General features: G+C 48.3%; 1 protein-coding gene across 2 annotated transcripts; it reads right to left on the bottom strand.

The window, feature by feature from the left end:
* Positions 1-340: 340 nt before the first annotated feature.
* On the bottom strand, positions 341-11,924 carry LOC126539183 (uncharacterized). Of its 2 annotated transcripts, none has more exons than XM_050185929.3 (3): positions 11,685-11,924; positions 4,509-5,091; positions 341-2,064 (listed from the first exon to the last, which is right to left on the bottom strand). In XM_050185929.3, exons 1-3 carry the CDS (start codon positions 11,745-11,747, stop codon positions 1,376-1,378), a joined length of 1,335 nt encoding a protein of 444 aa, XP_050041886.1. In that variant the 5' UTR covers positions 11,748-11,924; the 3' UTR covers positions 341-1,375. The 2 variants fall into 2 exon arrangements, with proteins under 2 accessions (XP_050041886.1, XP_050041885.1); XM_050185928.3 differs by having other exon boundaries at positions 341-2,067; positions 11,685-11,923.
* Between the last annotated feature and the right edge of the window lie 43 nt (positions 11,925-11,967).

Genomic DNA, 11,967 nt, shown 5'->3' with positions numbered 1-11,967 from the left:
GAGCAAGCACAGTGGTCGCCAAAGGCAACGCCACTGTGAGCCCTCATAGTCATGGATGAAATAGCTTTGGAAGCAGTAGTGCCCAAGCTCACAGCAGCAGTACTGCCAAAGCAGAATACGAGAAGAGCACATTACGAGGTCCATCAGGATGCATCAAGTAAGCTTTTTGTATGCCTTGCAGACTCGGGCATTAGTTCTAACAGAATACTTGAAACAGGATGTACACATCTTCACAGCTGCCGACGTACAGCAGTGCACCCTCGGTGTTCCCTTCAGGGAGCTGCCGACAGCACGCACACCTGCCAGACACGTCGGTAGGAAGAACATTCTTGGCACTCACTACGGAAACATGACCATGTGCACACATGGCAGTTTTATTTCCTAGGAAAAAAAAAAAAAAGAAGACTTGTGCCTGGTTTTAGCCCCCAGGCTATCCACACTTTTTTCTTCCGACAGGAATAACTACAAAACACACTGCCACGCTAAAAAAAGCAGTCCCGACGAGTGTTTGCACAGACTCCCTTTGCACCTTGCAACCAAGCACACATGCCGGCAAGGTCAAGAGCCAATCGCGAGGCACTTGTTCCCCTGGCGTTTTTGATGGTGTGATGCTGGCAACGCACGGCTTTCTTGATGGTCGAAGCTGGCAGCGGGGCCTTAACAGGCAAACGGCCCCCACCGGCCCAACACGAAAGGTCTCCCCAACATACACGACACACACGTCCCCCTTCCCCCAAACGCTCTCTCCTCCCTGGGACCAGAAGAGGCCACAGGGCCAACGCACAAACCCCGATGGCACTGCTGCTTAATGGCACTTGGCAACCACATACAACCTGTGCACAATATTTTTTTTTTCTTCTTTCTACACCAAAACATATGCCTGAGGGAAAACTGAAAGCAGTGGCAGGCACTAAATTTCACAAAGCATGACGATGATGAGTCAACACACCTGCTTAGGAGAGGGCTCAACACAGCAGCAGCAGGCCATGCATGCACACAAAAACAAAGCATGAACCAACGACTCTCCGCTGGCAAGTTTTATATACCCAATATATTAATGGAATTGTTGTGACATTGAATAACTTTTTCCTTTTACATTTAACAGTAACTTAGTCTATATCCCAGAGAGGGCACCACAAATAATAATAATAATAAAAAAAATGGAAAGCAGCTTTATGCAAACCCCCCCCTTTACTCCCCCGCCTCCGGGTGGTGGCGGCAGAAGCACATGTCCACGTGCACAGTTCATGACTAAAAAAAAGGGGGAGGGGGAGGCAATGCACGCGCACCATGCACGCACCCACCACGTAGATCACAGGCCAAAAAGAATGTGCCTCCCCATATTCGCTCCCCCCGTTACGTGACGACCCCTGGGTCACCAGTCTATATTTACATAAGGCAACATGTGAAGAAGGTCCCCCCCATAAGAGCGCCCCGTGGTCACTTCGTGCCAACCCCGCCACTGGCTTTCGTGGTCGTACACTCCGTTGACAAACTCCCACTGCTGTGTCGCAAAGCGTTCCTCAACCTCGGGCGTCACTTCGAGTGGTACTATAGGGACTTCCTCCTCTTCGAGCTCAACTTCTGGCCCGATCTCAGGCAGGGCACTCAAGATGGCTGCCACCTCGCCTGGCGCTCCACCCTTGGCAGTGGTGGTGGTAGTCGTAGGTGAGGAAGAGGATGGTCCGTTGGGGACCGATGACTTTAGGAAGCGGTCCATCAACTCTGACTTGGTGCGGCTCGTTTCGTCGTCCGTGCCCAGGAGGCTGTAGTTTCCGGACCGCTTCGGCCGCGAGGATGGGGGCGGAGGTGTGGCTGATGCGGCTGCAGCTGCAACTGCGGCAGCGGCGGCTGTGTTGCCATCCAGGCTGAGCCCACTCTTGGCTTTCAGGTCAGCTATGAGCTGCTGCGTAGTCTTGACCTTGGGCAGCCGCGGAGATGTGGTGCTGGTGGTGGTGGTAGCGACGCGGTTGCGCACGCTCTCGAAGGCAGAGTTGCCACTTGGGATGGGGTCCCACGGATGCACACCGTTGGGTGGAGACCAGGCTGCTTTCTTTGCGCTATCTGCTGGAAAAAACAATGCCAATTCTCAAGTCAGTTACAAATGTGGCTAGAGCTCCAACAACATGCATGCCCCCTGGGAACGCTCAGCTGTGCAACATAGACACATTGGTAAAATGCCACATTTTGCAGCCTCCGTAAGGGGAGTACTGTTCAGTAACCTTGTTTTCAGACTCACTCTAACCTGGCAGGCTCAGAATGTATCTAGCATTACACATTTTGTAAGGTTGTACTGCCGCCATCGTGCAAGTGACGGTCTACACCTGAGGACTGGCACTGGTTGCAGTCTTTTTCAAAATTTTACTCGTACATTGTGCTTCAAAGGAAGAGCAAACAGCCAATAACTGGCACCAAGGTTCCACAACACATACATGAAGCTTTAGATTTGATCTTTGTAGACTATGCGTTAGGCACGTGCAAACCAATCTGTAGTTCTTATATTGAGAAAAAATTGATCCCAGCAGACTAAAAACTGGGCTTAAAGTGTACTAAGAAAAAAAATAATTGTAGTACTCTGCAATAGTCACTCCGAGTGCACATGTTCAGCAGGTGAATGTAGTCTTGCCAGCACCTCTTCTATCTGAACAGTACTTTCCGAGAGCTGCTTATATGCTAACATCAGAACACAGGAAAGTTAAATTCAGAATTAAAAGGGGAAAGAAAAAGCGACCATGGATCACACTGTTAAATAAGCAGGGTCAAGCCAACTATCTCTCCAAGTCTGTTTATTAGTGGACTTATCCTAAACATGCAAGGCATGCTCCAGTTTGTTTTCTTAAACAACAGATGAAGGCTGAAAAGTGAGCGTGACTGATTCTGAAAAGACAGACAGACCAAACTAACATGCAGCAGGAAGACTGTTTGCAGGAAAATAAGTTACACCTGAAACATGTCCTATCTGTCAAAAGCAGCACATACAGCAGTGCCAGTTGCATGCAAAAATGTTAAGCTAAGATGGAAAAGCACAACTTTGAAAACATTGAACAATGGTGTGTCATAGTACGGGTATTCTCAGCTTTAGCACTGCTTTAAAACTAGTGTTTTCACAAGAGTTTAAAGTATGAAATTTCAATGTCTTAATTTTTCCCACAGAGACTGCGAGAACAACACAAAGCACACTACAATCAGCTGCAGTGTCAACTTTAAACCAGGCTTAAAACAGTTCCTCAGTGAAAGTACTATGGACCGGTTTATTCATTACAAAATGTCGCGCAAATTGCACAAAGAGAAACCAGCAAATCTATTCTGCATAAGAGCAGTGCAATCTCGCTACCCACATTGCAAGCATTGCATGCAGGCACTTCAATGTATTGTAACACAATGCTCAGAGCACTGCTTTGTACTATCAGAAGCCAGATACAAAACAAGTGCTCAGAATCCTCGTTTCAACTAGCTGCTTACCGTGAAGACCTCGGAGCAGCACAACAATTGTGGCAGAAACCATCGAAGATGACTATCAGAGTTGGTGATACAGCTTTCTTATATAACTTGCTGCATATCCCCATGCCGTCCGTGAATCGCGACACTTTATGCATAAGCACATCAGCGGACACACACAGAGTGGGCTGCTGCCAAATGATACTACAGCACGGTATATCTTGTAATCACAGCACCCCATTTGAAACTCTGTACCAAGCCCCACTACCCCTAGTACCCCTGTCTTGCAGTCTTGTGGACTTCGGCCTTTGCAGTCAAGACTGCAGTTTATCTCTCCACTCTTTTACACACCTCCTCGTTTGTGCTACCCTCTCCAGTTTTCATTGTAAGAGATTGGCCATTGTACACCCAAACTGGACAAAGTTGCTAAAGGAATCTATCACATTAATATAAACAGACTGATTGGCCAATAAATGGTACATGTTGTTTGACTGTCTTTTCGTGCCCCTCAGCATTCTTGCATAGCGAGGGCCTCGACATTGGCAGCCTAGATTTCGCAAGCTAGCGTACGAGGTGTTGATTGGCTAGTTGCTTTCTTCTAAGTTCAGATGCTATACGATGCATGCAGTCGCAAGGATGTTCCACACTCGCTGCCATGGCTGCAGGTGGTGCTGGCTAACACTCCCAGGACTAATCTTGTAAATGTACACAAATACCCAAGAAAGACTGATACGATGAGGGCCAGCCACTGTAGCTTAATTGTAAAACACCATGCATAATGCGGAAGGTTAAGGTTTGGCTCCCAACTGCAGCAAGATTTCTTTTTTGTCCACTTTCATTTCCCTTTTAATTACTATTTCTACATTTCAACTGAAAATAACAGTTAACTTTCCCTATGCTTTCCCTGGCTCAATTGCCATCAATCCAAGGCAACGCCTTCATCCAATTCATTGGCATTACTGGCAGTCATTATGTAGCAGTGAGGAAAAAAAGTATTCCACAGAGTCTGCCCCCATACAGGGCACTCCGAGCAGCAATGTGGCTCAGGACATGGGACAGTGCTCCCTTACCTGGTCCATCCGTGGAGGCGGCAGATTTCCTGAGTCGTTTGTTGGCTACATTGTTCTTGGCGACAGGCTCCAAGGGTGGTGGGCTGCGTGGGTGCGGGTGGGCAAGCGGTGAGCCCGGGGAGCACGGCGCCGACGGGCAGCATGCAGGACTGACGGGCTTGAAGCCACCGTTGCGCCGAGGCCCTAGGCCAGGGCCGGCGCCTGCCGTGGTCACGGCTGCAGCGGCCGCCAGGAGCGAAGGTGGCACGGGGCTGTTGGAGACACTTGAACAGCTTGGACTACGACGTGGGCCCGACAGTAGGCCGGGTCCCGGTCCGGGCCCAATGCCCGGACCGGGACCCGGCCCCACAACCACAACCGGTGGGCCTCCACCATTAGGAGTCTGCTGCTGTGGGTCACAGGGCAGCAGGCGTCGCCAGCTTTTCACCAGCTCCTTTGCCCGCCGGGCCAGGGAGTCATTGCTTGTGCGCTTGCGCAGCTCATTGATGTACTTCCCAAGGCGTGTGCGCTCCAGCGTGTCCTTGGTAATGGGCGTACGCTCCAACAAGCCAATGACCTCGATGACAGCAGCCATGTCGACCACCTGCAGCAGACGTGAACAATGGTTAAAAAATAAATTTAAATTCTGGGGTGTTATGCGCCAAAATTGGGGTATGATTATGAGGCACAACATAGTGGGGGGCCCCCTATTAATTTTGACGAGTGGTTCTTTAACGCATGCGCAATACACGGTACATGAGCGTCTTTGCATTTTGCCTCCCGCTGGAATGCGGCTGCCATGGCCAATAATTAGGAGAATAAGGTCAACCCGAAGCCATGAAAGCAGTCCCAATTCACAGCCAAGATCATGGGCCAATTTTATAGCTGGCTTCACTTCTTGAAGACAGGGTCATGAAATTATTGTGCCAGCGGCTGGAGCACACGGCAACAATTATTAGTGATGGTGACTGAGCCACTCATGAACGTGGTCAGAATCTTACCGAAAGGTACCTGGACTGCAGCCTGCTTACTGTAGTTTCAGGCCGGTCCATCTGAATGATTAAACCCTCAATATGTTTCCTCTTAGACAGCTGGCTAACAAAATACAGTCTGACCACTGCCACCTACATTATCAGAATTACGTGTCTGCACTGAAACTAGCGTGCGCCTCAGGCATGAGACAACTGTCTCTCACTGTAACTGTTAGCATCCTAATGATAAGCCATTCAAGTGTCAATGTTGAGCTAGACAAATTTAGTACGATCAGTGCCAAGGCTTCATTTAAAGTGATACTGGTAGCCTGGTATTTTATCTATGTATAGCTGTGTTGTACAGGTGTCAAGTGCACATATTTGATAGCGATTACTCCTGATCAGGTTCAGCCACAATAAAAAATGCCTTATGTGACACCTCACAACAAGGCAACAAACACTGACACTGAGGACAACACAGGGGAAATTACTTGTGCTTAATACATGAAATAAAGAAACGATAAATTAATGGAAACGAAAGTGGATGAAAAAACAACTTTCCACAGGTGGGGAACGATCCCACAACCATCGCATTGTGGGTGGTGGCGCTGGCTAACACTCCCCTGGTTCTACTAGGAAACATGAATACCCAAGAAAGTGGATGGGGAAACGGCACCGCGGTAGCTCAATTCGTAGAGCATCTTCACCATCAGCCTGGCTACGCCCACTGCAGGGCAAAGACCTCTCCCATACTTCCAACTATCCCGGTCATGTGCTAATTGCGGCCATGTTGTCCCTGCAAACTTCTTAATCTCATCCGTCCACTTAACTTTCTGTCGCACCCTGCTACACTTCCCTTCTCTTGGAATCCAGTCCGTAATCATTAATGACCACCGGTTATCTTCCCTCCTCATTACATGCCCTGTTCATGCCCATTTCTTTTTCTTCATTTCGACTAAGCTGTCATTAACCAGCGTTTGTTCCCTCACCAAATCTGCTCTCTTCTTATCCCCCTTAATGTTACACCCATCATTCTTCTTTCCATAGCTCGTTGCGTCGTCCTCAATTTAAGTAGAACCCTTTTCGTTAGCCTCCAGGTTTTTGCCCCGTAGGTGAGTACTGGTAAGACACAGCTGTTATACACTTTTCTCTTGAGGGATAATGGCAACCTGCTGTTCATGATCTGAGAATGCCTGCCAAATGCACCCCAGCCCATTTTTATTCTTCTGATTATTTCAGTCATGATCCGGATCCTCGGTCACTAGCTGCCCTAAGTAGATGTATTCCCTTACCACTTCCAGTGCCTCTTTACCTATCGTAAACTGCTGTTCTCTTCCGAGACTGTTAAACATTAGTTTTCTGCAGATTAATTTTTAGACCCACCCTTCTGCTTTGCCTGTCCAGGTAAGTGAGCATGCAGTGAGTTGTTTTCTCATCCACTTTCATTTCCATTAATTTATCGTTTCTTTATTTCATTTATTAAGCATAAGTAATTTCCCCTATGTTGTCCTTGGTGTCAGTGTTTGTTGGCTTCTTGTGATATGACTAACAAAAATCTGGCCCCTCGGTTAACCCCCTTTCTTCTCGTTTATTACATAATGAGGGTCTGAAATCCTGCAACACTGATGCCTCCAGGTAGCATGTGTGGGTTTATTGACCGGTTGCCTTCATCCAAAAAAGATCACATTCTCGTGACGCCTGCAGCAGAAAGGATGTTCTACATCTGCCGCCAAGGTCTGTGGGCGATGGCACTGGCTAACACTCCCCGCGTTCTACTAGGAAACATGAATACCCAAGAAAGTGGATGGAGAAACGGCACCATGGTAGCTCAATTAGTAGAGCATCACACGCGAAATGCAAAGGTTGTGGGATTGTTCCCCACCTGTGGCAAGTTGTTTTTTCATCCACTTTCATTCCCATTAATTTATCGTTTATTTCATTTATTAAGCACAAGTAATTTCCCCTATGTTGTCTTTGGTGTCAGTGTTTGTTGGCTTCTTGTGATATGACTAATAAAAATCGGGCCCCTCAGTTAACCCCCTTTCTTCTCGTCTATGTGACATCTGTATTAGATACTGCAGAATGCACTAGAAGGCTAGACAAATAAATCTCGGAGCAGGGTACACAAGAGTACATTGCCTGGATGATACAAAAGATGCATTTTCGTGGGCTCTGAGAAAACATGCTGACTAACCACTAACCACACTTACATATTTCATGCACAACTGACAGCAATTCGATAAAATAGCCAACATTTCGAGGATTATTTCCTAGCCTTCCAAAGGAAGTGAAGACTAAAGGTGGATAGGCCCGACAAGGTCCTAGCTCCCTCCGCTAACCAAGTGTCACTAATCTTATGACTCCATGCTCATCTACAAGAGAGCGCTTGGTGGAGATGCACCCGCAGTGACACCCTCCGACACCGAGTTTAACCAAAGTGCAGAGAGCTATTATTGTAGTTATAAACTGTATGCACTCATCTGCTGCCATAAACTTGTTTGCGGAACCATAACCAGCATGAAGTCTTCTTTTTTTCATTGGAGGGAGTAATTCAATGCAAGAAGAGTTTCAGAACAGTTAATCATGCTGTCGCAATACATCACTGCTGCCCACTGATGCACCTTATGCCCCATTGTGCCAAGGCATGTTGCTATTCTGACATATACGAATGCTAGGCATTTCATCATCAGCCCGTTTTGTGTGGACAGTAGGCTAAAGGCCTCTCCCAGAAATATTCAATTAACCCTCTTCTGAGCCAACTGACTCCAACCCGTGCCCACAGGCTTCCCAATCTCATCAAAACACCAAAACATCTACGCTCCTCAAACGCACGTTACTTCCCTTGGCGACAGCATCTACAATATGCCAAATCTCTCCAATACCTGCAGTCGCAGCAACAGAAATGAAGCCAGAAACCATCTCAGTATGACTGTTCACATTAGTGGTACTGCCACGAGGCTCCTCTTGTGCTTCCTTCTGAACACGCTGTGCAATCTAGTGCTGCCACCCCCCACAAAGTCCGCTTGTGTCAGATGCATACATGTATGTATGTGTCTGTATGTATACAAGAGAGTATGTATGACGCAGGCTCAAAATTTTAAAGGATTTCCTTTTGTGACTGAACAGTGGCCCATAACCAGCGACAAAAGCTGGTGTCACAGCGGTTCACTGAAGAGCGGCAAATACCCAGTTGTCACATACCTAGTGACCCAAGTTGGACCGACGGTTGGTTTTGAACCTAGTTTCCACAGCTCAGCAGCCAGATGCTCTATCCATTAGACCACGGACTACCCAGGGGAGCGAAAGAGGTTAGGTACAGACATACCAAAACGTGCATGAAATTCCCGAAGAATGCTAATCGCACTAATCATGAGAAGTGTCTTGGAACTACTGACAAGAGAGCAATAAAATAAGATTGAAACAGAAATGACGCCAGCCTCAGGAAAAGCAACAGTACAGCCCTGAGGACGTTCTCAAAGTTGGAAGCCGCAGGAGCAATCGGCAAACGACGAGGCAAAGAGGAGAAAGAGCAGCCCATGTATATACAAGGACGCAGAAGAGGCAGGTAAGAGGGCACGCTGAGGATGTTTATAGCAGGTGGCAGTAAAGTACTTTGGGCAAAAGTGATTATCTGAAGAATGCTGCATATCATGTGCGTTGCCTGCGCTGGGCTGCAGAAAAACGGATGCCGGGTAAGATGGGCAACCTGAATGCTATGGCTGAGAACCAAATGTATCAGCAATATGCTATATTCTAATTTCATTGTGGAGCTGCATGCAATATCAAGAATACCAAAACGTTTAGTAAAAACTGTTCAGCCAAGTCTCAAACAGATGTTTCTCCATACAATGGATCAGCTAACCCCACCGTTATCATAAGGCTACAAGCAATTATGCAACTTGCAGAGCTCTGAAGTGCTGCATTGCAATATCTTGCTATTCTATCAGAACCAGTGGCAGTCATGACCCTCAATACAGGCTTATAAGCTAGAAATCTACAGCCCATGAGATCATAATTCAATCACTCCAACCATCCACTTGAAACATTTCTGCTGTAACTGAAGCGTCATTTCTACTGCAACGGATGACCCTATGAAAAGTGCCTTCTTTTGCATACATAAATTTATCAAGGAATCAAAACTAACCAGCAGCAAACAGCACACACAAAAGACAAAGTGAACACAACGGCCAGGAAATTCTCAGGATACAGATTGTTGTGAGCACCACACACCATATACAACATATCCAACACACAGAAAAGTTGCGCTACTTTCAAGCAATGGAAGGTGAATAAATCGCTGCGTAGAGGAAAAGTAAACAGCTGGAGTATTGCCTCCTTAAACAGAAGGCCCATTTAATAAACTTCAGCAGATAGACCCTGCAGACACTTTCTGCTTTTTTCACATTTTAGTGCTTCAAAGAAAGTAACACTTATTCTTTCGGCAAGCAAGTTTGTTGCCCCCATCTGCAGGACCATGTTTTTTTAAGGTTTAATGTGACAAATGTTTGAGCACATGCTGTTTTGTAACCAGTGTACAGAAAAGGTATTGTTGCTCTTAGGTACACAAATGCAGTTGGCAAGGCTTAGTGAGAGCTTAATAACAACCAGTCCTTAAGGTCATTGCTGTATACATTGAGCCACCCTATGTGCATTAAGAAGATTGGCTACAGTAAAGATGAGGTCCTATTCCAAGGTGGAACCTTTCACAACCAAGCAGGCAATGACCTCTTTCAGAGAATCCGAGCCATAGCAAGATAACCTAAAGCGTGTTGTTCGAGTAATGGACTTTACACAATTTGGAAACATGGGCTGTGTTCATTTATGGGTTGTGCAGTATCACGCTGCAGTGGTGACAGTTGCCACAGAAAGTGGGGCGATTCTGCAGCCCAACGCTTTATATGGTCTAAGTTCAAATTTGACTACAGCTCGTTGATACGTGATGTAACTGGGTAGCTTTTAATATTCACTTAAATCAGTAACTTGTTTCCACAATATAGCATTGCCAAACACTTCGAGAGCTGCAGGTAATGTGGCATCGAAACCGAATTCGATGGTACTCTGGAGGGCATTCACATCTCGCTACCGGATACATTGAAAAGAAAAAAAAAAGTGAAATGATTTACTTAGTGTTAACATTTATGGACAAGCTTTGCGCCTACTCCGGTGTAAACGTTTGTCCGCAGTGCCTGTGCACAAAACGTCGCTCGCTGTAAATGTGCTGCGTGTTCAAACGCAAGCGGCAGTGGCGGACTCTTCGGCGCGCAATTTATGCAGAACATGCAGCTTGCGCCGACGTCGCCCAAAGAGAGAGACGCAGCTTCAGAACAACGTGAACTACGGCGACGACAACGATCGCTGAAAAAGTCTGCGCGTTCGCGGCAATCTGTTACGAAGGCGGACAGCGTGTTGCATTCTCAGTGCAGGAAACATAACCAGGGCCTCTCGCAACTTCGGCGGTAGCCATCGGGCAGGGCGCGCAAGCCTGACACTGTTCTAACCATGCGCCACAAGGAAATCCGATGCAGCAGACCCCGAAAGAGACCCGGCCGCCGAATGAGCGTGACAGACGCACTTTTTTTTGCAGCGCGCCGGCGCCAGACGCGGGTTGCAGGCACAAAAGCGAGAAAGGCTCGCGCTACGCGTGCAAAGAAAGGATGCCTGCCAGCGCACCGTCACATCGACTGAAAACGCGCTGCTAGAGCCCCGGACCGCCTCATGCCAACAAAGCGTCCACGAGCCGCCGATCACGGGCCGGAATGAAACGACGGTTAGGCTTAGACACCTCCCGTGCGACTCCAGAAGGAGAGCGTTTTAGTTGTAAAACCCGCCACGGACTGCATCTACGGCGCATGACTTGTGACGTTTCCAAGGGCCGACGAGAACGGCACACCGGAGACGATGACTGCCGCCGCCGGCGCGTTGTCGGCGATGCCGAGCCGCGGTGCGCCGCTCGGCCCAACGAGGACACAACGGCAAACGGGGCACGCCAATGCACCGCAGCCAGCTCACCGACCGCTGCTAGTCGCGCCAGCGACGGCACGAAATCGACTCTAAGCCTAACGCTCGTGTATTGCGCTACCCGTGTTTAGTAGCCGCCCGCAGGTTACGCTTGCGTTTTGGCCAGGCACCGCTGGGGCTGGCTTTCCGGGGCTCTGCCAGCGGCGACGCTGCACATACCGCGGCTCGGAGAGACATGAAAAGAAGGGACGAAACGTGCGGGGCTTACATTGTTGTCCTCGTCTAATGCTTTCAACAACTTATCCTTAATTTCGTAGGGCGAGCACTGCATCAGGCCGTACAACAAAAACTTCGCAGCGACCCAGCAGGCCAACTCCGTGACCGTCTCGCCAGCCACTGGCACAGTATGGCGGACATGCACAGAGTACTGAGCATGCTGGGATCGGTGGGCCGCGAGTGACGTCACGGCCTTCCGAAGCCGCTCCTCTCCGGCGGCGCCGCCGACTACCCGCCGACTCTTCCCGAAAATCTATGCCGGAGGGAGCCCGACA

Source organism: Dermacentor andersoni, chromosome 11 (assembly GCF_023375885.2).
Source record: "Dermacentor andersoni chromosome 11, qqDerAnde1_hic_scaffold, whole genome shotgun sequence".
Classification (NCBI taxonomy): domain Eukaryota; kingdom Metazoa; phylum Arthropoda; class Arachnida; order Ixodida; family Ixodidae; genus Dermacentor; species Dermacentor andersoni.
This window is presented reverse-complemented; position numbering and strand designations above follow the sequence as displayed.

Excerpts from the sequence above, each read along its gene's own strand:
- LOC126539183 (XM_050185928.3), bottom strand. The coding sequence starts at position 11,747 with ATGCAGTGCTCGCCCTACGAAATTAAGGATAAGTTGTTGAAAGCATTA. Across the intron at positions 5,092-11,684 it reads CATTAGACGAGGACAACAAT|GTGGTCGACATGGCTGCTGT; the intron begins GTAAGCCCCGCA and ends CGTCTGCTGCAG. Across the intron at positions 2,068-4,508 it reads CGCCTCCACGGATGGACCAG|CAGATAGCGCAAAGAAAGCA; the intron begins GTAAGGGAGCAC and ends TGTTTTTTCCAG.